This window comes from Nyctereutes procyonoides, unplaced genomic scaffold (assembly GCF_905146905.1).
Source record: "Nyctereutes procyonoides isolate TBG_1078 unplaced genomic scaffold, NYPRO_anot_genome, whole genome shotgun sequence".
NCBI classification, from domain to species: domain Eukaryota; kingdom Metazoa; phylum Chordata; class Mammalia; order Carnivora; family Canidae; genus Nyctereutes; species Nyctereutes procyonoides.
Window position 1 is genome coordinate 69115298 of NW_026575146.1, and position 27910 is coordinate 69143207.

The 27910-nt window shown below is 54.3% G+C and overlaps 1 protein-coding gene across 5 annotated transcripts; it reads left to right on the plus strand.

Moving 5' to 3' along the window:
* Positions 1-4643: 4643 nt before the first annotated feature.
* On the plus strand, positions 4644-26889 carry PPP1R12C (protein phosphatase 1 regulatory subunit 12C). 5 transcript variants are annotated; one of them, XM_055311302.1, is made up of 22 exons: positions 4645-5036; positions 9095-9225; positions 9314-9432; positions 15459-15618; positions 19987-20131; positions 20232-20306; positions 21563-21636; positions 21713-21840; positions 22091-22149; positions 22833-22991; positions 23068-23135; positions 23939-24073; positions 24298-24388; positions 24587-24670; positions 24757-24817; positions 24971-25056; positions 25169-25209; positions 25292-25373; positions 25537-25641; positions 25899-25949; positions 26125-26175; positions 26255-26889. In XM_055311302.1, the coding sequence occupies exons 1-22, from the start codon at positions 4716-4718 to the stop codon at positions 26339-26341; spliced, it is 2313 nt and encodes a 770-aa protein (XP_055167277.1). In that variant the 5' UTR covers positions 4645-4715; the 3' UTR covers positions 26342-26889. The 5 variants fall into 5 exon arrangements, with proteins under 5 accessions (XP_055167281.1, XP_055167277.1, XP_055167280.1 ...); XM_055311303.1 differs by having other exon boundaries at positions 4646-5036; positions 24974-25056; XM_055311305.1 differs by lacking the exon at positions 22833-22991.
* The last annotated feature ends 1021 nt before the right edge of the window (positions 26890-27910 follow it).

A 27910-nucleotide genomic window follows, 5' to 3' on the forward strand; every position in this document is an offset into this window, starting at 1 on the left:
CTTTGACTTAGTGCCTGGAGAACCCTCCTTGTCACTATAGCGGTAGGTCAAATTGAGCCCTTATGCACCTGCTGGGAAAGCAACATGGGGCGGCCACTTCGGAAACCAGTCTGGTGCTTCCTCACCCAGTTAGGCACACAGTTACTCTATGGCCCAGTAATTCTACTCCCAGTGTCTACCTGAGAGAAATGAAAACACATGTTCATCCACTGTGCTCCACGGCCCAAAGGGTGGAAACACTCCTAATGTCCACCAACTGATGAATGGATGTGAGGAGGTATTACTCAGCAATAAAAAGGAACAGAGCCCTGACACACACTGTAATGTCCACGAATCTCAAAAACATGGTACTTGGTGAAAGAAGCCAGACACAGAAGGTCCCAGATTGTGTGACTTCACATGTGTGAATTGTCTAGAGGGCAAATCCATGGAAGCAGGGAGGAGGTGGGTGGCTTCCAGGGGCTGGGGGAGGGTTGGGTGGGGAATGCTGATTTTTGCCCGGCTGCCGAAAATACTTGGAATTAGTTGTGATGCTAGGACGCACAACCTAGTGAATATAAAAAAATCACTGAACTGCATACTTTTTTTCCCCCAAAGCTACCCAGCTGTATCAGATGGCTTGTGTTCCATAGCCAACCACCTCACGTGTAACTGGCTTCCCATAGTAGCATTTTCTTTAGTTTATGAGTTTGTGGGTCAGTTGCTAGTTTGTGCTGGGCTCAGCGGTGGGGGGGGGGTTCTTCTGGGCATGGCTGATCTGGGCTGGGCTTGCTTGTGCATCCACGGTTGGGGATTCCTGTGGCTCAGTGGGACTGGTTGGTTTAGGGTGGCCCCGTTTAGGATGGCTGGGACCTCTCTCCATGTGGTCTCTCACACTTTTCTTTCTAAGGAGGGACATATATGGTTTTCTTTCATGCATTTCAGCCTAATCTTGTGCTCCCAGAATTTTGTTGACCTTCTGTGATCATCCTGTGAATGCCTCTTCATGTTTCAGTAGCTTGACTCGGGTCCCTTCCCATTATAATGCCAACACTAGCCAACAATGTCATTTAGGAGTTATGCTTGGCTGCTAGGAAGGAAGACCCAAAATAACAACGGTTTTGGTGAATTGGGGGTTTGTTTTCTCACACAGAACCTAAAAGAAAGAGGTAGTAGGCAATCCTGGGCAGAAAAGGCAGGTCTAAAGAGCCATCAGGAATTGAGACTCCTGCTTTTTTTGCTCTGCTTCCACCCACAAGGTCATGCAGTGGTCACCGTATGCTTTCTGGGGCTCCAGCCATCACTTCCGCTAGCAGGAATGGAAGACAGCAGAAGGCAAGGCCAGAAATGTACACCTTGCAGCTGAATTCAACCCCTAAGAGCCTTCCTGGAAGCCCCACCCACCCAAGTTCATTCCCATCTTGTTGGCCATGCCTAATGGCAAAGGAGATTAGGTCTCTGACCCACTCTTGAGCGAGCTGGGTGTTTTGCCACTTCAAATAAAACCAGGGTTCTATTTTTGAGGAGGGAAACACTAGTTACAGGCAGACAATTAGCAGTCTCGGATGCACTTCCGTCCTTTGGCTACCCAAGCTTACACATATAGATCCTGTACACGGGTCATTCACCTGCTCCCTAGGGACAAGAGCCCAGGTTCTTGGGGTCATACCAGCCCTGCCAGTCAGGCTTGGGTGTGCCTCCCACTGGTTTGGCATCTTATAAACGCACACCCTAACAAATCCACAGTGGCTAAGATGCAGGGAATTGTAAGAATAACAGTTCAGACAAACCTTTTCACAGGGAATAGAGTAGAAAGGGAAGAAGGACGTCACAGGATAGGAACAGACATATGTTAACAGACCCAGAAAATGTGGCTCTACACGTCGGGATAAAACCCCTCTTCTGTAACCATTTTGGCTCAACACTACATGTAAGTGGAGGGTGTCTTTCCATGCTCATATCCGAGAGTGATATTTGTGAGAATACTGTTCTTGGTGTGGTTAACAAATTCAAAGCCTCCTTCCTGTTGGTGTGAGTGTGAGGACCTAGGGGATGTGTTTGTATGTGGATAGTCACTAGATGGTCAGCCATGGGGTGTCTTTCATAGTACATTGTCCCTTAAATTTAAAACTTTCATTTGTGTAAATAACTCTGCCAAGAACAGTTTTAAAAACATCAGAAATCAGAACTGACCTATAATAAGCCTAGTCTTGTTTTCACACTGGACAAGAGAGTAAACTTGATGCTTTAGTTCATTCCTTTATCTGGATCATCTTTATGACATGGACGGGCGTCTCTTTCTCTGCGGTTGCAGGGGAAGAGGGAACATCTTCTTATCTCAAGGAGGTTATTTTCACCAGCTGAGTGAGGAAGGCTTGCAGTTCTAAGGTTAGGCATTGCAATTCCAGTGTTAGCACAGAGAGGAAACAGTGAAAACACTTTCTCCATGGAAAAGCAAAGGGAAGAAGATAATTTTAAAGAGTGGGATATGAACATGTCTGTACCAGCCAACACCTGGTACCTATCAGACACCTTATGGACGCTCTGGACAACTCCATGAGACAAAGATTAGCCCTAGGCTTTAGAGTGAGGAAGTTGGCAGAAACAAGCTTCAGACCTACCACTGCCTACATGGGACCTGGAATTCTTCACCATTGCAGCAGAGCAGGTTTTAAAATAGAGGCTAAAGTCTAAATTCTGCAGGCAGTGTAAAGATTGCCAATTGAGCTGATGGTGGGAACACGTCTCACACTTTGTCGTGTGGGTTGGGCAGACACCCCAGATAAACAATCACAGTCACAAAAACACACAGACATATTTCCATGAACACTTACAGGCTTGATAAACATGAATCCCTATGAATAGCACACACCCAGGCACACACAAGACCGTAGGCACACAGTTATAAGGTGTCACGGGTATGCACGCACACTGAAACACACACAACCAGAACCGCACATAACCTACAGGCGACCTACTAACTGCTTTTCAAGCTTCCTGGCAAAGGAGGTGGGGTTCACTTCCCACGCGTGGGAAGCGTGGGGTTCAGAGACTACACATCCCAAGAACCACCGGGACTGCCATTCCCTTTATATCTATGGCCAGCTTTCCCCAGGCCTCATGGTATTTGTAGTTTATTTCTTTCTACAGGCCCCGCTACTTCGGAGTGGGTGGGCTCCTCCAACATCCCTTAAGAAAAAAGGCTCTTGCCGCTATCCAGATTTCAGCGCCTTTCTGTGCGATTTTTACGGGTCTTGGATCCGACCTCAAAGTGCCTCTATCTCTCCTAGCCAGGATTTAGGCGCAGGACACTTAAAGTGAGGATTATTTCGTGGTTTTTTTTTAAATTTATTTTTAAATTTATTTATGATAGCTACAGAGAGAGAGAGGCAGAGACACAGGCAGAGGGAGAAGCAGGCTCCATGCACCGGGAGCCCGACGTGGGATTCAATCCCGGGTCTCCAGGATCGCGCCCTGGGCCAAAGGCAGGCGCCAAACCGCTGCGCCACCCAGGGATCCCTTATTTCGTGTTTTAAAGTGCTACGTGGAACCCCTCACCCAGGACTAAAATTCCCAGCATGGCTTGCGAGCATGTAGAGCCTAGACTACATTTTCCAGCGTGCTCCGCGTCGCAGGGGGCCCCCGGAAGAAGGGCGGATGAATGGAGGTTCTGGGGGCGCTGTCCTTGTGGACCCCGCCCCTTGGGCCCCTTGACTGGAGGTGATCCAAGGGTCACCATGAGGGACTTTGGACTTCTCCTGCCCTTGGGCCTGCTTTTTGGGGGGCTTGGGATTCTGCCTAGGACGTACTGTGTTTCCAGGGGCGTGGCCCTGAGGACTACATTTCCCGGCGTGCACTGGCGCTGTGGGCCGATGGCCATGACCTCTGACTGCCCACTCTATCTCCCAGCATGACCTGGGTGGCCACTCCGGAAAGCTGGGATTTGGGATTGCCCTGAAGGGTCTCCGGGTTGCGGGGCTCCCTGGTGTTTCCCCTGACCTCGACCTCGGGAATCCATTAATTAATTCGTGCAGAAATTCGGTCGCGCAATTTTTTTAATTTTTATTTATTTATGATAGAGAGAGAGAGAGAGAGAGAGAGAGAGAGAGAGAGGCAGAGACACAGGCAGAGGGAGAAGCAGGCTCCATGCACCCCGGGTCTCCAGGATCGCCCCTGGGCCAAAGGCAGGCGCCAAACCGCTGCGCCACCCAGGATCCCCATCGGTCGCGCAATTTTAAGCTCCATTCTGGGTCCTGGGGATAAGGAGCGCGCAGAGAAGACAAACGTCCTTTCCGGCCGCTTATTTCTAGCTGAAGGGAGCTGACCAAAGAGCCCACAATTAATGAATTATGTGGGAAAATGAGCATTATATCCTTCCCGGCTCCCGGCCCCGTGGAACCTAGCAGTGCATTTCCCGGGGCGCCCCCGCCCCCACTCTCACTCCCACCCCCACCCCAACCGTCCACCGGTCGCCTGGAGCGGCGGACTTCCCGGTGCGCCTCGAGGCGGAGCGAGGCAGGGAGGTTGCCATTAGCAACTTCCGCTTGCGGACTCCATTTCCCAGCGCACCCCGGGGAGGCGTGCTGACGTCGGCGCTCCAGGCGGGGGCAGACTGATCCTCGGGCGGCGCGGGGCCAGCGGCAGTTCCCAGCGGCCCCGGGCGGGCGGCGGCGGCGGCGGCTCCTCCTCGGGGCTCGGCGTACGCTCGCTCGCTCTCCCGGCGGGCGGGCGGCGCGATGTCGGGCGAGGACGGCCCGGGGGCGGGACCGGGGGCCGCGGCGGCCGCGGCTCGCGAGCGGCGGCAGGAGCAGCTGCGGCAATGGGGGGCTCGGGGGGGCGCCGAGCCAGGCCCCGGGGAGCGGCGCGTCCGCACCGTGCGCTTCGAGCGCGCCGCCGAGTTTCTGGCGGCCTGCGCGGGCGGCGACCTGGACGAGGCGCGCCTCATGCTGCGCGCGGCGGACCCCAGCCCCGGCACCGAGCTCGACCCCGCCGCCCCGCCGCCCGCCCGCGCAGTGCTCGACTCCACCAACGCCGACGGCATCAGCGCCCTGCACCAGGTCAGCGCCCCGGCCCCTTCCGGGACCTGGTCCGCCCTGGGTCCGAGGCTCCTCGAGCATCCTTCCAGCCTGAGTCACGGTCGCCAGGCCTGGCCTGCGCCCCGCTCTCCGCTCCCGCCCACCTCGAGCTCCCCGCTTGCAGCCTTGAGCCTCCTCTTCAGCCGGCCCTGGTCTCTGCCACCTTGCGCCGCCCTCTCCCTGGACCCGAGCCACTGCTGACAGCTTCAGTCTGGTGCATGCCGCTGGTCTTGGTGGTGGTCACTTGGCGCCGCCTCCTCCCGACCCTGAGCGCGCCTTACCAGCCTCGTCGGTGTCCCGTCTACTGTGGCACCTCTTAGAGCGGTAGTACTTAAATCCCCTGTACCCCGCTGTTCCCCTTTCCAGCCGGGTACCACCCTCACTGCGCAGCAACCTCCTCTCTGGCGCCTAAGGAGCTTCCTCCCCTGGTCCCCGGCCTGTGCTACATCTTTGGCTAGGCCCAGATCTTCCATGGTGCTGCTGCACAATGCGTCCTCCTCCCCATTCCTTCTCACCCTTGGGCAGTGCCATCTGTTGCTGTGTGAGGATGCTCTTGCTTGAGCCACTTTCTTCTAGGTCTGGATCACCTCATCCTATGTCCACTCAGATACTGGCTGCGTTCTCTTTCTGGAGGCTGCCACCTCTGGTCTCTCACAGTAGGCCTTGTGTCAGGGATGTGTCTTCCAGGCACCTCCTCGTCTCTTGCCCCTTCCCCTTGTCTAGGCCTGTATTCTTGCCCTTTTTTGAGGGAAACTCAAAGCACCCGATGCTCTATTCTGGGTCATCTTGCTTTCTCCTGTGCATTTGGGCAGCTTCTCTCCTGTAGACTCTGTGGTCTTTCTGGCTCTTGTCATACCACCTCCATGAGGGGTTCTAGAACCCTGCTGGTTCTCTTCACAGCATGGCCCCTATGCCTTTCCAAGACTCCCTGATTGTTGCCTCCAGTGTTTCTGTGTCCCAAAACGAGGGCCACCTTACGCCCCAGGACTCTCTCTGGTACTGGATGCATTTATCTGCTCCCCCCACAGTGGGAGCATCAGGGACAGGACTGGCCACGGAAGAGCCCCCACCCCGTGTCTCATCCCTGAGACCATGCCCTTCCTGGATGAGTCCTCAGCCCTCTCCTGCCTGCCAGAATCTGTGGAGTTTGTTAATTGATGGAGCCAGAGAAGTAAAGGAAAGGAGCCAGGAAGGAAAGGCTGGTGGGGGAGGCAGGGATGTTTGAGGAGGCCCACTTCTCAGGTCCCCACGAAGAGAGGAGCAGTTGAGGGAAAGCAGAATTGTCTAAGTCCTAAGTTCTAGTCTCAGTTCCTTAGCCTTGTGGTTACAAAAGTTACTGTCCGTTCTGTGCCTCAGTGTCACCTGTGCAGCAGGACTAGCGGGCAGCCCTTCTTGGCAGGGCTCTGGTGAAGGAGGGAGATGGCCTATGTGGAAATCCCTTCAGAAGCAGCAGAGGCATTCCGCTGGGGAGTTGTGCCACCTGGTCTGAGTGCCACCCCTCCCCTCTTTCTCCTTTCCAACTCCTAGGCCTGTCCCGTCCAGAGTCTTTAGTGCTGTCTGGGAAATTGTTTTCCACCCAAAGGAGGGTCCTGCTTCCTTGAGGCCTTGTAGAGTACTTGCAAGCCCAAGAGAGAGGCCTGAGGCTCCTGTATCCCCCTTCCTCTTCCACCATCCACACCTTAGCTCCGCTGGACTTTCCCTCAGGCACTCTTGGTCCTGTTCTTCGGGCTGAGCCCTCCTCTGTCACCCTCCTGGGCCTAGATCCTTGCAAAAGACAAGTCTGACCTGGCCTGTCAGGCTGCCCTTTCAGGTGCAATCTTTCCCCTTCTCCAGGCAAGCAGTTGGTAAACTCTCTTTGCAGGTGGCCTGAACGGTTAGGGCTTTGGGGGTTCAGAAAGGGGAAGTTCTTGCCTCAGGTCACGTGGCCAGCAACCGGGCTAGCTGGGGTTGGGTCAGATCTGCTGTGGGGTGACCAACTAATGCTGGTTTGCATGAGACTGGCCTGGTTTTAGCAGTGAAAGTCCCAGACAGCCTGGGACAGTTGGCTGCCTCGTCTGGGTGAGTCCTGGGGCTGTGGTTTCCTTTCTGAATTCTCCCTGGAGTGGGTCCCCAGGCATCAGCCCCCTGCCTTGGTTGTGTGCCCAGAGTTCTCAGATCCCAGTGCCTGCTTCAGATGGGTCCGTTAACCACTTGATAAAGCCAGTTTCCTCTCCCCTTTCCCCAAAATTGCCTAATGGTTAGGTCTGGTCTGGAATAGAAGGGATCGGGAGCCACGGTTCTTAGGTCTGAATAGGGAGGATGGAAGCTGGGACTCCTGAGTCTGGGTTGGGGAGGGTCTTGGACTCTTGGGTCTGGGGGAGAGGGGCTTGGACTCCTGGGTTTGGGGGCAGGGAGGCTTTTGGACTTCTGGTTCTGGGTGGTGGGGAGGAGCTTGGGCTCCTGGGTCTGGGGAGAGGGTGGTGGCTGTCGTCTGGGTTCTTGAATCCCTGGTGCCCAGGCCTTGGGCATCTTTCACATGGATTCCTGTGCCTAGCCAGGTCCTTGAAAGGGAAAGGCCCATCTCCCTCCTCAACACCCCCCCATCACCATGACAACCGGGTGGAAATAAACGAAGCCGAGTTCATCCCGTTCCCAGGGCACGTATGGCCCCCCTTTCACGGCCTGAGTTTCCATGACTTCATGCTCTTGGCCCTCATGGCCTCCTTCCCCCTTCTCCAGATGGGCGGTTTTGGAGAGGTGAGGGAGTTGGGGGGTTAATTTACCCTGAGAACCCAGGATTTCAGGTCCACCCATTTCCTTGACCCAGGGCAGGCTCCAGTGCCCACCGGGTGTTTGTGTGTGCCTTGGGCTATAAAACCCTGCCCTGTTCCCACTTGCTGTGCCTACTCAGGCGGGGGCTCTTGTCTCCCTGAGACTGATTTCTTCCTCTGCAGTACAAGAGCCCTGACAGCAGGAAGATGAGAGAGGATCTACCCAAGTGTAGACCCCTTGGCACAACAGTTTGTACATAGTTGGCCCTCCGTGCGTGGGAGCTGCGTCTTGGGCCCCAGGCTCTGGGCACATGCTAACACAGCCATCCCTACTCCTTTAGGGGTCTTGTCCAGGACCATCATTCTGCCCTGTTTCCAGGGACTTAATGATTTGACCAGCTCTGCACAGCCTTGGACCCCAGGGGCCAGGAGTCTCTCCTCAGGGTACAAGTCAGGGCCATGGTCAGTTCCTGGCTGGAGTGTATCCACTGGGTCTGAGGGAGGAGGGGCTGGGGGACCTGACTCCTGGTCTGTGGGAGGAGGGTCTGGGGGGCCTGTATTCCTGGGTCTGGGAGGAGGGTCTGGGAGCCTGGATTCCTGGGTGTGAGGGAAGAGGGGCTGGAGGCCTGGACTCCTGTGTCTGAGGGAGGAGGGGCTGGGGGCCTGGACTCCTGGGTCTGAGGGAGGAGGGGCCTGGGGGCCTGGACTCCTGGGTCTGAGGGAGGAGGGGCTGGGGGCCTGGACTCCTGTGTCTGAGGGAGGAAGGGCCTAGGGGCCTGGACCCCTGGGTCTGAGGGAGGAGGGGCTGGGAACCTGGACTCCTGGGTCTGTGGGAGGAGGGGCTGGGGGCCTGGACTCTTGGTCTGAGGGAGGAGTTGTCTGTCACTGGAAGCCCTGTGCTGTTTGTTGGTGGTGACTGGGGTGCATCATATCTCACAAAGTACCATTCAGGATTTCTACACTTGGAGAAAAGCCACCTCTCTTTATCCAATTCCTGCTTGCAGGGGTCTGGGTGTCCTGTTGTCATGGTCTCCACTGAAATCCAAATGCCCAGCAGACCTAACCTTTGGGAAGCCAGGGGTGTCCTAAATAGCTGGGTACTGATGGGTCCTCCAGGGATAGGGTTGGCGCCTTCCAGGATCTGTCCTAGGGACATCAGGGTCTCTCCCTTGAATGTCACAACTGCTTGTCGCCTGGATCTGTGTCACGGCCTCTGAAGGGGTCTCGCCTTTCTGGGTGTGTGGTGTCTGGGTCAGGTGAGGGCTGACAGTTGTGTCCTCTGTGCTCCAGGCCTGTATCGATGAGAACCTGGAGGTGGTACGCTTCCTGGTGGAGCAGGGTGCCACGGTGAACCAGGCCGACAATGAGGGCTGGACGCCTCTGCATGTGGCTGCCTCCTGTGGTTATCTGGACATCGCCAGGTGAGGTGGGGGAGGGTAACTGGGGTCCCCCTGGGGGCTGGAGCTCAGTCCCCTCAGCCCTGACCTTCCTGCCCCTACCTGCCTCCAGGTACCTCCTGAGCCACGGGGCCAACATTGCCGCTGTCAACAGCGATGGGGACCTGCCCCTGGACTTGGCTGAGTCAGATGCCATGGAGGGGCTGCTGAAGGCGGAGATCGCCTACCGAGGTGGGCCCCTGGGTGCTGACTGTGGGCACAAGGGGGAAGACTGCTAGGGCGCAGAGGTCAGCCTCTGCATATCCTAGGATTCTCCGACTCTCTGTGCTTTGGTTTCCTTTCCTGTGAAGTGGGAGTGTGAGTACTGATCCCTTGGGTTGCTTGGCATGGGGAGTGATTGTAAAGAGTACTTGTGCCACTGCTGGACACGCAGAAGAGCCCCGCCCTCGAGGAGGTGAGGGTCTCTTAAGTGGAATTGTCCTTTCGGGCAGGGGTCCTGGGGGATTGGTCCTCCTGTGCACCGGGTCACTGCACCCTGGTGGTCGTTAATTGTGGGACCCAGGATTCTCTGCAACTCTGTGTATTACCAAGTTCATGTTTCTAGACAGAATGTGTGTTGTTTCCAGCAAGTTCTCAGAGGAGCTTATGACCAACCATATCCGCCGGCCCGACCCCCACCCCCCGCCCTGCACAGCCGTGTAGGACCAGTTGATGAATGGGGTGTGTGGGGAAGGCTGTGGGCTGACTGGCCTGGAAGCAGAGGACACAGGGCTGGGGGTGCTGGTCCAGGTGCAGTGAGGCGGCCGCTGAGGTGTGTACGCAGGGCTGGGAGTCTGGAGGGCCTCGTGGCGGGTTCAGGGAGGCTCTGAAGAGCAGGCGCTGAGGGTGATGCCCAGATGCCTGGATCCCTAGATTCCCAGCTGGGGCAGGATGACTTCTGGTGTCTGCTGGAGAGCCACGGGGAGGTGGGCAGGTGGGGATCTGTGTCAGGGCACCCCCTGCCCTGCTTAAAAGGGACAGTGAGCTAAGGCAGAGCTGAACTCCCTCCTCTCCTTTGACTTTTTACCTTGAGAAACTTCCCGTTTGGAGAAAGGCTAGGACGGTCTTCTGGGGAGCACCCATGTGACCTCCCTGAACTCTGCTCGGGTTTGAGCGGCTAAGTGGAGATGTGGTTCCAGGCTCACACAATTCTCTTTGAAAGTGTGTGCAGCCCACTGTTTTATTAGTGCTTTTGGTATGGTGCATCTATCAGCATATTGTTTCAGAGGGTTCGATCACCCCGTTACCACCCGGCCCTAGGAGACCACTCAGCTCTCTGTCCCCATGCACTTGCCCATTTTGGATGTCTTGTTCTAGTGGAATCACACACTAGAGGTTGATCAGTTGTCCCGTTCTGGCACATCTGCAGTCGCCCTGCCTCTCCCCCTCCCCCCACCATACATAAATAGCTCCCCACCTTCCCTCTCCCTTCCCTTCTCTCTTCCTTTCCTGGCTGCCTCCCTCTCTGTTCCCAGCCTTCTTAAGAACGTGCTGCAGACAATGTAACCCCATCCTGCCATGGGAGCCAGTATCTCCTGGAACAAGGACACGGGCTGTCACATTGCTACTTTGCTGTGGGCGCGGGGACCTTGATGCTACTGTAACTTGTGGCCTCCCCTCCTGGATCCTTCTGGGGCCATGCCCTGCCTGCTCATTGTCCTCCTGTGTCCTAGCTTCCCCTTGCTTTCCTCACATGACGTGTCCCTCAGCCTGGACCTGGCCTCTGCTTCACCAGGAGATTCAGTTCTGCATTTTTGGCAGGAGCTTCTTAGCACGTTGCTGCGGGAGACAGGCCCCATGTGTCTGCCCTGTTGCTGTTGATGCTAGCCTTGAACATCATTGAAGGGCACTGGCCTTTCCTTCCTTTGTGATTCAAAGTAGCGTGCATGATGGTGCTTGGATGCTGCCGCTGTGGGAACCCACTGCAGCCTGGCTCAGGCCGAAGAGGCGGTTTGTACAGCTATGTTCACAGCAGCCAAAAGGTGGATACGGCCCAAGTGTCTGTCAGCGGACAGATGCATAAACAAGATATGGTATGTGCACACAACGGAATATTATTCAGCCTTAAAAAGGCAAGAGATTCTGACAACTGCTGCAACGTGAACAAGCCTTGAGGACATTATGCTCCGTGAGATAAGTCAGGCATAAAAAGGACAAGTGCTGTATGATTCCATTCTCGTGAGGAATGTGACCAAAGTGGTCAAATCCATAGACAGAGAGTGGAATGGTAGGTGTTGAGGGTTGAGAGTGGGGAGATTGAGAGTTGCTGTTTAATCAGTACCGAGTTTCAGTTTTGCTAGATAAGAGTGTTCTGGAGAAGGATGTCAGTGGTGGTTGCACAACAGTGTGATTATACTTTTATTTTATTTTATTTTTTTTAAATCTTTTTACAGATTTTATTTAAGAGTGCAAGAGAGAGGGATCCCTGGGTGGCGCAGCAGTTTGGCGCCTGCCTTTGGCCCAGGGCACGATCCTGGAGACCCGGGATCGAATCCCACATCGGGCTCCCGGTGCATGGAGCCTGCTTCTCCCTCTGCCTGTGTCTCTGCCTCTCTCTCTCTCTCTCTCTCTCTCTCTCTCTCTCTCTGTGACTATCATAAATAAATAAAAATTAAAAAAATTAGAAAAAAAAAAGAGTGCAAGAGAGAGCATGAGCAGGGGGAATGGCAGAGTGAGAGGGAGAAGCAGGCTCCCTGCTGAGCAGGGAGCCCAATGTAGGGTTGATCCCAGGACCCTAAGATCATGACCTGAGCTGAAGGCAGATGCCTAACCAACTGAGCCACCCAGATGCCCCTGACCTGCACATTTAAAAAGGGGTTAAGGTGGTAAACTTTATGTATATTTTTCCACAGGTTAAAAAAAAATACAATTTTTGGGCTATGTAACTGAAGTCTAGGAATTGGACAGACTTCAGGCATACAAAGAAAACCATCACTGTACTGAACTCTGCATTGACCTTGTTCTTAGGCAGATTCTCTCAGTTTCTTTCTTTCTTTCTTTCTTTCTTTCTTTCTTTCTTTCTTTCTTTCTTTCTTTCTTTCTTTCTTTCTTTCTTTTTAAAGATTTTATTTATTCATGAGAGACAGAGAGAGAGAGAGAGAGAGAGAGAGAGAGAGGCAGAGACACAGGCAGAGGGAGAAGCAGGCTCCACACCGGATGTCCGACGTGGTACTCGATCCTGGGTCTCCAGGATCATGCTCTGGGCTGAAGGGCGCTAAACTGCTGAGCCACCCGGGCTGCCCCTCTCTCACAGTTTCTAACAGTTCAGACTGATACTCCAGCTGAACCAGGACTAGGCTTCCTCAGTTGTCTAAGCCGCCACCCTCAGTCTGAGCCAGCACCAAGCTAGTCACTGGGGCAAGAGGGGAGGGGGTTAAGCCTGGTGACGTGGCCACCCATGGAGCCCTGCCTTGGGTGCAGTCATGTTGGAGCTGTGCGGGGTGAACGCAGGGTGGAGTATAGGGAAGACGTTAAAAAGGTGGTAGCGTAGATGCCAGCAAGGCCAGCAGGAGCCCTGCAGCAGGTGCTGCTCCCAGCCCAGCCACCGTGTCCTGTAGACAGCACCCTTTGGCCACTTTGCCCACAAGGATGCAGCACTGGGCAGGAAGGGAGCCACCTGACAGGCCCTCCCACCCTCGGGCAAGAATCTTCATCTGGGTGTTAGCAGGCATGAAAGGCAAGGGCCTACACCAAAAGAAGCATGGATAAATCACTAATCTGTAAATAATGATCTAAGCAGGGCTGGCAAGCTTTTTCTCTGAAAGACTATACTGTAAATATTTTAGACTTTGTGGGAGGCGCTGTCATGTTGCAACTGTCCCCTGTGGCTGCTTTCCCCACTACAGGCAGGGGCAAAATGTAAATGATGGGCCTGTGTTCCAATAAAACTTTATTTACAAATACAGATGCCTTCCAGAATAGGCAGTCTTAGTGACAGGAAGTAAATTGGTGGTTGCCAGGGGCTGGGGGAGTGGGCTACAGAGAATGACTGCTTTATGGGAGGTTTCCTTTTGGGATAATGGGGAAGTTCTGGACATGGATGGGGTCCCATGGTTGCACATTGTGAACGTCCAAATGCTGCAGAACTGCACAGTTTAAAATAGCAAAATTGACACGTTATGTTACCTTTGTCTTACCATCACCACAACAACAAAACTGAAAAACCAAACAGGTTTGCCAACCCCAATCAAGAGCTCCATCAATAAACACAGTCAGATCTCAGCAAAACCAAATTGCAGAAGGATGTGTATGAACACGTCAAAGGATACTGATGGTGGTTGAATAAAAGGTCAGCCAACCCCACCCCTCCCTGCCCAAGAAAGGCATAGGCATCTCTAATAGGATTGAAGGTGATTCCCTTTAAGGAAGTTGTGGGATGGGGAGTGTCCCTGAGTCCTCAGCACTCACCTGGCCTTTCCACCCCAGCCTGAGACCTCCAGGTAGGCCCTCAGCAACCAAACCTTCCTTGGACAGCTGCCGAGTCAGTGCCAAACCAGAGACCCCAGGTGATCCTACTATGGGTCAGGCCTGAGTGCCCAGGTACCGCCAGGTGGCGGAAATGTACAATCTGCTCAGGGTAGCTTCCGTGTTGCAGTGGGGAGTGCACTCTGGGATTCCATGTGTAGACCTAGGACAGAAGTTTACAGAATATGTAGTAAGGATAAAATAAAGTGCATGAAAGCAAGTTTGTGATGGTGGTTACCTCTGAGGCCACAGGGAACAGATGAGATGTGTGAGGGGCACACAGGGGTGTCTGTTTTCTCTGTCATATTTAAATGTTTAAAGAACCCAAGTGGTTCTTTGCCAGTGCTGTCCAATGGAAAGCCAGCATAAACCACAAGTGTAATTGAAAATTTTTAAGTGGGTGCAGTTACAAAATGTAAAAGGATACAGGTGAAATTAATTTTAGTGATCTATTTTATTTAACCTCCATTAAGACCCCCACCTCAGGGTGGCTCAGTCAGTTATGCATCTAACTCTTGATATCAGTTCAGGTCAGGATTTCAGGGTTGTGAGGTTGGCCCCCATGTCGGGCTCTGCACTGGGCATGGAGCCTGCTTGAGATTCTCTCTCTTCCTCTCCCCTTGTCCCCCCACGCCACGCTCTCCTCACTCCAACAACAACAACAACAACAAAATCTATTTGTGGGTTGCTGCATGCTTTTTCTCTCCACACATCGAAATCCAGTGTATATTTTACATTCATAACCCATGTGAGTTTGGACTAGCTACGGTTCAAGTGCTCGGTAGCTGCACATGAGGACGGCTCAGCTCCACACAGCACTTCAGTAAGTGTGAGAAGCCTCACAGTTGAAAAAGCCGTAAAGGAGAAAGATTGAATATTCTCTGGAAAAGACCATTTTTGACTCCTATCCCGAAGGTTTATACCAATCAAAGTGCAGATTCTTAGTGATGGTCAACATACTATTCCAGCGTCAACAAGGCTGCCTGTTTTGATCCAAAATCCACTAACATGTAAAGTCATAACTTGCCTTTTACATCCATAAATACAGTATAGCTTTTCCATGAAACCGAGGGAAATGGTGAAACTGACCGACCGAGAAGCATGCTGGCCTCTCACTTGATTGTGCTAGGTGATGGCACAGCTGTGAACCGGAATTAGCCCGTGGATAGGACAGAGCTGTTGCCCCAGTGACACAACACTTTATTTGGTGGCTCTTTGTTTATCCTATTCCTGGGTGACAGAAATACTCATGACAAAGTGTGTGAAGATGCGGGGCTAAGGATTTTACTGGTGGTGCTACTGAGAGTCAAATGTCATCAAACATTGGGTTTGCTCTGTAAACTTGAGGTTTTATGCTCAGAAATCGCAAAAAGGGATCCCTGGGTGGCGCAGTGGTTTGGCGCCTGCCTTTGGCCCAGGGCGTGATCCTGGAGACCCGGGATCGAGTCCCACGTCAGGCTCCTGGTGCATGGAGCCTGCTTCTCCCTCTGCCTATGTCTCTGCCTCTCTCTCTCTGTGTGTGACTATCATAAAAAAAAAAAAAAACAAAAAAACCGCAAAAAGCTGACATTTCAGTTGAAACAAGAGAAGGCCTGTGATCCTTGGTCCCCCTGCTCCCCAGCAGCGACATGGAGACCCAGTGGGGAAGCCCAGGTCCTCCAAGTCCCAGAGGAGGGACCCGGCAGGGCTGCAGCCCTGTGCCACCTGGAGCTTGAAGTGTGATTCTCACCTGCTGCCCCTTCTCCTCCTCTCAGGTGTGGATGTGGAGGCGGCCAAACGAGCTGAGGAGGAATTGCTGCTTCATGACACCAGATGCTGGCTGAACGGGGGTGCCATGCCAGAGGCCCGGCACCCCCGGACGGGGGCCTCTGCCCTGCATGTGGCCGCCGCTAAGGGCTACATCGAAGTGATGAGGTGAGCTGGGCTGGTGTAGTCCTCCTTTTGGCCTGCTCCTTGCCTTGGGCCTGTCTATTCCTTCACATTGTCTGTTCCTGTGGAATTTTTAAGTAATGGATGCAGGCTGAGTATGTATTTCTGTGTACATACAGCCTTAGCTGTGTCTACAAGTCCTGATGTGTAGGTTCTTCCTTGTTATTCAGTTGAAAACATTTTCCAACTTATAGTCTTTCTTCTGTGACCCCTGGATTACTAGAAGTATGTCCTTAATTTCAGATGCATGAGATTTTCTCGTCATCGTTTCTTTACCCGTTTCTTGGCTTGATCGTACCATGGTCAGACAGTGGGTTCTATGTGATTCCAGGTTTCTCAAATCCTCTGGGGTTTGCTTTATACCTGAGTATGTGTAAGCAGGAAAAGAGCCACGCTATCAAGTGCAGTGTTGTATATAGGTTATTAGGTCAGCTTTATTTTTTATTTTATTTTTTTTTAATTTATGATAGTCACACAGAGAGAGAGAGAGAGAGAGAGAGGCAGAGACACAGGCAGAGGGAGAAGCAGGCTCCATGCACCGGGAGCCCGATGTGGGATTCGATCTTGGGTCTCCAGGATCGCGCCCTGGGCCAAAGGCAGGCGCCAAACCGCTGCGCCACCCAGGGATCCCTAGGTCAGCTTTATAGTTGTGCTATTTATTTATTTTTTTTTAATTTTTTTTTGTTTTATTTATTTATAATAGGCACACAGTGAGAGAGAGAGAGAGGCAGAGACACAGGCAGAGGGAGAAGCAGGCTCCATACACCGGGAGCCCGACGTGGGATTCGATCCCGGGTCTCCAGGATCGCGCCCTGGGCCAAAGGCAGGCGCTAAACCGCTGCGCCACCCAGGGATCCCTAGTTGTGCTATTTAAATCCTTTATATTCTTAGTGATCTTTCTTTCCATCTGCCTACTCTGACAGTTCCTGTGAGAGGTGTAGAAAGAAATTTTTTTAAAGATTTTTTATTTTATTATTATTTTTTAAAGATTTTATCCATTTATTCATGAGAGACACACACAGAGAGAGGCAGAGACACAGGCAGAGGGAGAAGCAGGCTCTATGCAGGGAGCCCGACGTGGGACTCGATCCCAGGACTCCAGGATCATGCCCTGGGCTGATGGCAGCGCTAAACCGCTGAGACAATGGGGCTGCCCTTTTTAAAGATTTTTTTCTTTTTTTTTTTTTTTTAATTTATTTATTTATTTTTATGATATTCACACACACAGAGAGAGAGAGAGAGACAGAGACACAGGCAGAGGGAGAAGCAGGCTCCATGCACCGGGAGCCCGATATGGGATTCGATCCCGGGTCTCCAGGATCGCGCCCTGAGCCAAAGGCAGGCGCCAAACCGCTGCGCCACCCAGGGATCCCAAGATTTTTTAAAAAGATTTTATTTATTTATTTGTTTTTCATTCATGAGAGACACAGGGAGAGAGGCAAAGACATAGGCAGAGGGAGAAGCAGGCTCCCTGTAGGGAGCCCGATGCAGGACTCAATCCCAGGACCCCAGGATCATGACCTGAGCTGAAGGCAGATGCTCAGCCACTGAGCCACCCAGGCGTCCCTTTTTTTTTTAAAGATTTTATTTTTAAGTAATCTCTACATCCAGCATGGGGCTCATATTTACAACTCTGAGATCAAGAGTCACATGCTCCACCAATTGAACCAGTCAGGTGTCCCTTAAAATTTCCTACTATGCTTATGAATTTTGCTTGTTCATCCTTGTAGTTCTAGCAGTCTTTATTTCTGTATTTCAAAGCCAGGTTATCTGGCACATATGTATTTTACATTACATGTATTCAAACAGCGCATGTTCTCTTGCTACTGTCCTCACCTGGGCCTCATCTGTGTTTGGCTGCCTCACTCCCTCCCCCCTTTTTTTAAAAGATTTTATTTATGTATTCATGAGAGACACACAGAGAAAGAGGCAGAGACATAGGCAGAGGCAGAAGTAGGCTCCGTGCAGGGAGCCTGATGGGGGACTCTATCCCAGGACCCTGGGATCATGACCTGAGCCGAAGGCAGATGCTCAACCACTGAGCCACACAGTTGCCCCTCCTCACCCCTTTCTATTGAGGTGGTTGGCTCCAGTTCTTACCCCTCCTCTCTCTTTGTGATTTATACTTTATTTTTAGTCAGAAAGTAGAGTAGAGATGAATCCCTCATCTCTGCTCACCTCTGTGTTGGGCTTTTAGGTTTTCCCGTGAGGTACTTAAGATGACCCCTAATAGCTCCAGGCTCATGTCTTAGTTGCTTACCTACTGTGAGAGTATAGAATGCTTTGTCCTCTGTACTTGCAGCAAAAGACCTGGTCTGATCCTCACTGGGCCGCCTTGGATACCTGCCCATCCTGAAGCCAATCCCTGTGGCAAGAGGGATGGGATACTGTAAATGGTTGGGCCCAGTCATGCACCCAGCCCTGCTCTCTTCTGGCTGTGGCTTCCACCCCTGAGTCTCAGGTGGCTGATGGACCAGCTGCAATTGCATCTGTATCCCAGGCAGGAGGAAGGAGGCAAGGGCAAAGAGAGCAAATGTCGATGTCCTTTTAGAAGAACAATCCAGAAGTGACATACACACTTAACGCTGACATCCCATGTGGCAGACCACCTGGCATTTACTTGGCATTACCATCATCCCAGTTACTCACCTGGTCATTCACAGCTGCCAGGGAGACTGGGAAATTCTGCTTCGGCCCATGACAGTGTGTCCAGCCGAGAGCCGGTGCTGTTACCAACAGGCGGAGAGTTCGTATTTGGGGGCAGCCTCATTTCCTGCCCCAGAACTCAAGTGCTTCAGATGCAGACATTATCTCTGAATCTCATTTCATTACTGCCCCTCTGAATGGCTTCTCTTTACAACCAGATCCATTGACTGCATTTTTAAGACAGTGTAATTGATGTTCTCATAGAGATGAGAGGTGTGCAATTATTTGATGCCATTGACTCAAGACTGACTTACTGAGCACCCACTATATGCCAGGCCATCTTTTAGGACTGGGGATACACGGGCAAATGGGGCAGGTCTGCTGGGGAGCCAGGTGAGCATAGAAGCAGGCCACATTGGAGGCCCTGAGTGCATGAAGGGCCTGCCAGCCTACATGCTCATGACCTAGGGCTGGATGACAACAGGGTGCACTGTGCTCTGTTCATCTTAAGATGTTGAACAGCATCCTGGGGCTCTACACTGGGTGCCAGGAACACCCCCACCACAGTCATGACAACCAAACATGCCTGGGCATTGCCAGGTGCCCCTGGGGGGCCAATGCTGTCCCTGGTTGAGAACCTTCAGATAGAAGGATATAAACAGGGTGGTGGGCAGGGCCTGCAGGACCTCTGGCCTGGGTACAGCTGGTGACCACGTGAACTCCCACCCCAGGCAGAGAGATCAGCATGTGCTGTGGGGCACCCCCCCCCCCCCCCGCCATGGCCACATACACTGGGCACGTGGCGGGAGCTTGGGATCTCGAGAAGGTGAGTGGTGAGGTCAGCAGGACCACACAGGGACCCTTTCATTTGAAAAATATATTAAATATCTCCTCTCCATCCTCCTACCTTGTATTAGCTCTTTCCACTGACACAGAGCCTGATGCCAATTCTCCAGAGGCAGTCTCAAGCTGTGGGCAGGATTGCCTTCCCCCAAATCCTGTGGTCTAATGGTCTTTTTTTTTTTTTTTTTTAAGATTTTTATTTATTTATTCATGAGAGACACAGAGAGAGAGGCAGAGATATAGGCAGAGGGAGAAGCAGGCTCCCTGCAGGAAGCGTGATGCGGGACTCCATCCCAGGACCCAGGGACCATGACCTGAACCAAAGGCAGTCGCTCAACCACTGAGCTACCCAGGCATCCCATCTAATAGAGTCTTCTAAGTCAGGGTTCCTCAGGCTGGCCACTAGATCAGTCTTTGCTGTGGGGCCATCCTTCTCACTGTAGGATGTCAGTAGCATCCCTGGCACTCCCAGGTTGTGACAACCAGAAATGTCTTCAGACACTGCCAGGTGTCCTCCAGTAGGCAGTGTCGCCTTGACTGGGAACTGCCACACTAAGCCGGTGGTTTCTGAGAACCCTAACACCCCCAAGGCTGCCCCTTCTGGGGTCTCCACCTTTTCATAGGCTCTGGGGCTGTCTGTCCCACACCCGGGGTGAAAAATCAAGAGAGTTGACCCCCTTCAGATACAAGGAGCAAGATTCCAACGGCCACCTGATGGGTGGGTCTCTGCGCAGTGGCTTTTCACCACCTGTCTGGGGTCATTTCAGAGCTGTCATGGCTGGGTCATGGCACAGCCAGCTGATGTCAGCCATCGGTGCAGAACCCCTATCTTGGTTCTTGATTCTAAGCCTTCCTGGTCCCCAGGCTGCTCCTTCAGGCTGGCTACGACCCGGAGCTCCGGGATGGGGATGGCTGGACCCCCCTACACGCAGCGGCCCACTGGGGTGTGGAGGATGCTTGCCGCCTGCTGGCTGAGCACGGTGGGGGCATGGATTCGCTGACCCACGCGGTGAGGGCCGGGCTGCTGGCGGTCTGGTGGAGGTGAAGGTGGGGAGGGCCTCCCTTACCTCCTTCATGCTCCACCCCTCCCCTTCTTCTCCCTCCACCAGGGGCAACGTCCCTGTGACCTGGCTGATGAAGAGGTGCTGAGTCTGTTGGAGGAACTGGCCCGGAAGCAGGAGGATGTGAGTCTTGGGCTCCCTCCCTCCTTTCAGCAGGCTGAGGAAGGCCTAGCTCCTCCCCAGCTGGTAATGGAGTCAGGAAGAAGAGTTAAGGGAGGAGGCAGAGTCTGGGGTCCAGTCATACCTTGGGATACAGATGAGGTTAATCCATTCCAGGCTCAGGCTGGGCCTCATCTGCCCTGGTGCCCTGGGATGCTGTCAACCAGCATGGAGCCAGGGCCTGCTGCTGGAAAAATGCAGAGTGAAGGATGACTGGTGTGGACTTTGGGCTCTGAATCCCAGCTCTGCCATGGATTTGCTGTGTGAGCTCGGGCTGGTCACTTAACCCCTCTGGGCTTCTGTTTCCTCACCTGTAAAATGGGGTAATGGTGTGTGGACCTTTATGAGGAATTACGTGGAGTATATGTTATTCTACAAGGAATATATCTGTTACCCAAGAAGAACATTTAGAATGTTGCTTGGCAGATAGGAAACCCTGTTGGTAGCAAGCAGCATCTTCAGGGGGCCAGGCCCTCTGCCTGGAGCTTCCAGCCAGGGGCAGGTATACCATCTACCTGGACACAGACCCCTCTGTTTAAAGGCTGGTGTAGTTCTGCCTAGGTAGATAGCTTCTCACATCCAGGGCATGTGTTCAGATTTGAGGGGACAGCATGTGCCAAGGCTAGTGAGTGGGAGCATGAGGCAGGAGAGGCCTGGGACAGAGGTATGCCCTGAAGGGCCTTGAATGCCAGCCAGAGGGTAGCATGAGGCTGAGAGTGGAGATGATGGGGCCATAGCAGGGTTTGTAGAGGGTGAGGCAGGGTCATCTCTTGGCGAGGGAGAGCACAATCTGTATGCCTGTGTCCAGCCTAGAGGAGAGTCCTTCTGCACATGGGGCTTGCCAGTTGGGCCGGGGGTGACTGGCTGTCCTGGGGCAGGAACTGTTGTGTGGAGGCTGGGCCAGTGCCCAGTGAGCCATAGAGAGGAGGCAGGAGCACTATGCCAGTGTCCCTGTTGAGCAGGGCACCCTGGGAAGTAGAGAGATCCTTCTGGGGATGAGACCGGAGGTGGGGAAGCCAGGAGGTGGCTGTGAGAACTCAAGGGACCCAGATGCTGCACAGCATTTGCAAGACACTCGGATGAGCCCACAGACCCTCCATGCCCACCCCTGGAGCATCCTTGAGCTCAGACCAGCACAGCCATGCAGCATAGCCCTGCACACTGGCCCTGGATACTGGGGCTGTGGGGCCCTCCCAGCAGCCTGCTTTCCCCTTTTGCAGCTGCGGAACCAGAAGGAGGCCTCCCAGAGCAAGAGCCAGGAGCCCCAGGTGCCTTCCAGCAGCAAACACCGAAGGTAGTGGGTAGGTGCCTGGGTGGGTGGGTTGGAGTCCCCCAGGACTTGGACCCCAATACCCTCCCCCTCCCACCAGGAGCTCTGTGTGTCGTCTGAGCAGCCGAGAAAAGATCTCCCTTCAGGACCTGTCCAAGGAACGCCGGCCTGGGGGTACAGGGGGGCCGCTGATACAGGATGAGGATGAGGGAGAAGAAGGCCTCACAGGTGAGGGGCCAGGGTCTGGGTTTCTGAATCTAGGAAGAGAAAGCTGGAGCCTGGACTCCAGGGTCTGAGGGAGGAAGGAGGGGTTTGGGGCCTGGACTCCTGGGTCTGAGGGGGGACGGGGTAGGGGGCCTGGATTTCTGAGTCAGAGGGAGGAGGGGCTGGGGCCTGGACTCCTGGTCTGAGGGAGGAGGGGCTGGTTCTGAGAGGCAGCTGGCATCTCCATTTTCTTACACCGAGCCACCCTCTCCAGAATCCAGAACTCTCAATGGAGTGTCTTCCCCGCCACCCTCTAGCCCTCAGAGCCCCAAGGTGAGTCTGGATGTTCTGGATGGTCATGCTGTTTCGGGAGGGGGAGTTGATACCATCAACTGTGCAACCCTCTTCTCAGGGCATGTAGGGTCAAGGTTAGTTTCTAGAGTCTCCCAGACCCATTGACTGTTTTTTTCTGGCTCCACCCTCCAGAGGCTGGTGGGAATTGTGGTTTTTGTGGTCCTTCTGGGGTAACACGGGAAGCCTCTGGAAGGATCTTTTCTCTTTTTTTTTTTTTTTTTTTTAATTTTTTTTAAATTTTTTTTTTTAAATTTATTTATTTATGATAGTCACAGAGAGAGAGAGAGAGAGAGAGAGGCAGAGACACAGGCAGAGGGAGAAGCAGGCTCCATGCACCGGGAACCCGATATGGGATTCGATCCCGGGTCTCCAGGATCGCGCCCTGAGCCAAAGGCAGGCGCCAAACCGCTGCGCCACCCAGGGATCCCAATTTTTTTTAAATTTTTATTTATTTATGATAGTCACAGAGAGAGAGAGAGAGAGAGAGAGAGGCAGAGACACAGGCAGAGGGAGAAGCAGGCTCCATGCACCAGGAGCCCGATGTGGGATTCGATCCCGGGTCTCCAGGATCGGGCCCTGGGCCAAAGGCAGGCGCCAAACCGCTGCACCACCCAGGGATCCCCGGATCTTTTCTCTATAGCCAAGACCTTGCTCTTCCACAGCCCTCAGAGGAGGCTCCCTTCGCCAGGCGCTTTGGTCTCCAGAAGATGGGGAGCTCTAGTACCCTGGGTCCCACAGACAGATGGGAGGCCGAGGGCACCCCTGGGGTGGGGCTACAGCGCTCAGCTTCCTCCTCTTGGCTGGAAGGGACCTCCATTCAGGTGAGTGGAGTGAGGGGCAGGGGACCAAGCCCTTCCTGTTCGAGGAGAATGTTCTCTCTGTTCTCTCTTTATACAGGCCAAGGAGCCCCGTCTTGCTAGAATCACGCCTACACCCTCCCGTAAGGTGCTGGAATCCTCTGCCCTGTGAGTGCCAAGGAAGGGCCTGGGCCTGTCGGGGTAGGGGCTGTATGATCCTGAGCAAGTCCCTTTGCTCTCTGGGATCTCTGCCCTTGGCTGCTCTTTGCCTCAGTTGTCCTTCTGGTACATCAAGTAAAAGCTCAGAGTTAAGCTTCCAGGGTCACAGTGACATGACCTCCTGTTGTCTGTGTCTCTCACCCCATCCCTTTCTTTTTTTTTTTTTTTTTTTTTTTTTTTTTTTTTTTAAATTTTTTTTTTTATTTATTTATGATAGTCATCAGAGAGAGAGAGAGAGAGAGAGAGGCAGACACACAGGCAGAGGGAGAAGCAGGCTCCATGCACCGGGAGCCCGACATGGGACTCGACCCCGGGTCCCAGGATCGCGCCCTGGGCCAAAGGCAGGCGCCAAACCGCTGCGCCACCCAGGGATCCCACCCCATCCCTTTCTGACTCCTGCCCCAGGGCCTTTGCTCTGCAACCCCCCAGCTTGCTTCCACTCCCTGCTCAGGTCCTTGTGAGGCCCGCTCTGACCACCTGCTCATGCTACTGCAGTGTCTGCACACACATACTCTCCCACCTCCCACCCCTTCTGTTTCCTTGCTTCAAAGTACTTTGGCCTTCTGGCATGTCAGATGACATATGAGGGTTTTTTATGCTTATTGTTTGTTCTGCCTCTTTTCTGTTCATGTTTGACTCATTGGGGCAGAGATGATTTTTCATCTTTTGCTCACTGCTGTCTGTATCTCTAGCACCTGCCATGTAACTCAAGCTTGAGTAATAATATTTGCTGGATGAATGAATTCACACAGGTTTGAGATCTCCAGGCGTCCTCCTCTGGATCACTCCACTCCTCCTTCCAGGATTCCGGAGTCTGAATCCCCAGTGAAGCCAAATGTCCCTGTAGCCTCCATAGCGCCTCCAGCTGATTCCCAGGATAGGCGGAGGTGAAGAGGCAGGGGGTGGGAAGCCTCTTTCGCGCCCTCTGGGAAAACCTAGCTGGCCCAGGGCTGTGTCCCCAGGGTCTCGGGCTCCCTAGGGGGTTTGTCCCAGGGTTGCTGTGAGTTGGAAGTCCTCTGACAGAACTTACCTTCCCTGAAGGGTGTCAGCGTGGGTGGGACGGGAACGGGCTGCAAAGGAACCCTCCCTGAAGTTGGGACCTTTCACTCAGGTCCTACCAGATGCCTGTGCGGGATGAGGAGTCTGAATCCCAGCGTAAAGCTCGCTCCCGCCTCATGCGCCAGTCTCGGAGGTCCACACAGGTGTGGGGGTGGGCTGGGGCACTGGGCTCCTGGGTCCTGGGAAAGGGGGTTGGGGGCCTGAATTCTTGTGGATCTTGGGAAGGAGGGGCTGGGGACCAGGACTCCTTCGTCTAAGGGAGGAGGACCTGGGGGCTTGGACTTGGGTCCTAAGGGGCTAGCCCTGAGCTCGAGGACCCCTGACTGCTCCCACTCTGCCAGGGTGTGACTCTGACTGACCTGAAGGAAGCCGAGAAGATAGCAGGGAAGGCCCCAGAGCCAGAGAAGTCATGCCTGCAGAGCCTGGTGAGAGGGGTCAGATGAGCAGGTAGTGGGTGGTACAAGACCCCATGTCCTCTGACCATTCTGACCTCCATGCCCCTGTCCCCTAGGACCCATCTCGTCGTCCTCGCATCCCTGGGGTGGAGAATTCTGAAGGCCCTGCCCAGAGAGGTGAGGTCTGGTCTCTGGGAGGTGGCTCCTGCCCGCTCCCCTCCCCATCTATCCTGCTGTTCTGTTTTCTTGGGGGGTCAGGCTAGGGACCCTGACAGGGCAGGGAGGGGCCCCTCCACAGGTTTCAGGGCTGATTCCTGCCCCTCCCCCCAGCAGAGGTGCCTGATGGGCAGGGTCAGGGACCACAGGCCGCCAGGGAGCACCGCAAATTCGGCAAGGAGTGGAGGGGGCCTGCAGAGGTGAGCGGGAAGGCCCAGGCGGGGCGAGCTGGGCTATGGGTGGGCCTTGGCGGCAGGGTGGTGGGCCAGACTCCCCTCCCGGCATCAGGCTGAACCCCACCTCCGCCCGCAGGGGGAGGAGGCGGAGCCGGCCGACCGCAGCCCAGAGTCCAGGTACAGGGTGGGCAGGGAAGGGTTTGGGTTTGTATGTAGGGCCGCAGGGAGCCCCATTGATGCCCTGCCCGCCTCCACCTAGCACTTCCGAGGGCGGCCCCTCACCTCGCAGGGTGCAGGACCCTGAGCCAGAATCGGAAGAGCCTGATGGAGGTTTCAGAAAGGTTCGCAGTCCCCTGCCCCAACTGTCAGCCTCTGTCCACCTGCCCTACTGCCCTTTCTCTGCGGCTTAGCCTGCCACCTCCCTGCACCCTGCCATCCAGCGGCCTCGCTGAGCTGTGTGGGACTGGCAGGCCTGACCCTGTCCCCCTACTGCTGGTCCTTCAGCTGTACTCAGAGCTGCGCAGTGAGAATGAGAGGCTTCGTGAGGCTCTGACGGAGACTACGCTGCGCCTGGCACAGCTCAAGGTGGAGCTAGAGCGAGCCACGCAGGTGAGGTGCTGAGGTCTTGGAGGTGGGCAGGGTGGCGGGGTGGGGCTGAATGATGAGGGATGCCCAGGGGAGCAAAAGCAAGGGGGGATGGGGGAGGCGGGCTGTGGGGGCAGGGCTGGGACCCTTGGGATCAGGGCTGATGATGAGGGACCCAGCCCTCCAGGAGCCTGGACTGCTGTCCCTCTCCCATGCTGATTTCCCCTCCTGGTCTTTGTGGTTGGGATGTCTGAGCCTTGTGCTTTCTCTGTTCTCACTAGAGGCAGGAGCGCTTTGCAGAGAGACCGGCCCTTCTGGAGCTGGAGAGATTCGTGAGTGGAGGCAGCTGGGGTGGGGGCCAGATGTGTCACCAGCCTTACAAACCCATGTGGGTCTGAAGGAGGGCACGGTGACCCTCTGACCTCTCCCTACCCTTCTCATCCTATTTTGACCGCTGGCCCTCCCTGAACCCCAGACCCTGGGCTTCACCTCTCCTATTTATTCCAGGAGCGCAGGGCCCTGGAGAGAAAGGCAGCCGAGCTTGAGGAGGAACTAAAGGTGAGGACTTAGGGGGTGCTGTGCACAGTGGGTTCCACTGGCCCAGGGCCACCCTGCTGTGACCCATCCCATCCCACAGGCCCTGTCCGACCTCCGGGCTGACAACCAGAGGCTCAAGGATGAGAACGCAGCCCTGATCCGTGTTATCAGCAAACTCTCTAAGTGACTCTGGAAGAGAACCTTCCCTTTACCCGTATTTATACAGCTGCTTCTGCCACACGCATCCCTTCCCCTGTGTGAGCACGAGTGACAGGGCTCCCAGGGGGTCTCTGAGAAGCCATAGCCTCCCTTCTGGGCCTCCAGACTATGAGGGGAGTACAGAGTCCCAGGAGCCAAGGGGGGCCCCCCTAAGGCCAGGATAGAGGCGAGAGGCCAAGCCAGGTAGGGGGACATTGGTGAGAGCGCCCTGGGGCTGGAGGTGGGACCAGGGAGGAACCGAGGACCAGGAAGTGCCAGGACCAGTAGCCAGGGCCAGAGTGGCCACCGGAGGTCCCCCACTCACGTGTGATGCCACCCCGGTCACCCCTCCCGTTCCTGAACAGGGATCCGAGAATGTGCCAAGAGTCCCGCCAGCCTGGGCCATCTGTGTGCAATAGGGAGGGATGTCTCTATTTTTTGCTGCCCCCTTCTTGCCCACTGTCAGGGGCAGGGGGAGAAGATATTTTCGAGACAAAGCACAGGCACCACAAATAAAAGTCGTGAAGTTGCCACTCAGTGACTGTGTCCCCGACTGGAGGTGGGGCTGTGCTTCTGTGCTCATCTGCACTCCTCAGTGGCCACACTGTAGGCTCAGGTGGGTGGTGCTGAGGGGTGGGTAGGTGCGTGCTCACTGGGTGGGTCCAGGTTTCAGGATGAGTGGCTAGCTGGAGCTGTGGCCCCAAACCAGTGCTGACATGGTCTCCAGGTAGCCTAGTGCAGGGCAGGGTTTGTGTCAGGCTGGGAGCTGGTGTCTTATATCAGTGCTTTTGCAACAACTTTGAGCCAATTGGCAGCATTGAAAATTTGGGGTAATGCATATTAAAAACCTTAGAATTTTTGATTTTTCTGGAAAAATAGGAATGTGATAGTAGGAGTGGTTGAGTCCAGCATAATAACAGGTGGCTGGGGCTGAGGAGGAGGATGGGGCATTCTTTCATTCCTGGTCATGTTCTCCTTTCAGGCCCCGCCCTACCTGGTGGTGATAAGTAGTAAAGGGAATGGTAAAGATCTGATATGTTTGAGGAGAGGCCCTTGGCATGCTGCCATGAAAGGTGTCAGGTGGTGGTGTTGTGGAGAAACAGCAGGAGGCGCTGCAGCGGGAGCTGGGAGCCTGACCCTGGGTGTAGTCTGTACAGGCTGGTCAGAGTCAGCCCCGCTGGGGAAGCTGGCACAGGCTGATACTTGCAGGTGTCATGGAATGAGCCATGGAAGTGTTTAAGGGAAGAGTTTTCTGGATGATGAGAATAGCAGGGATGAGGTCCATAGGGCAGAGGGGTACCTGAAGTGTGGAGGTGCAGGGAGAAGCTTGTGAGGCCAGAGAGAGAGCGGGGATGAGGCTGGAGAGGTGACAGCCAGCTGTAAGGACTTGAATGGTGAGGTGGGTCCTGGGTCTTAACGGGTCCCTTTGGCTGCTGCATTGACAGTCCAGGGAGGACAGTGCAGGACAGGAAGGGCGAGGCCAGCTGCCATCATCTCAGCAAGAAGTGATGGCAGCTCGCGTTGGTGAGACTGAGATTCTGGGAATATTGGAGGGGAC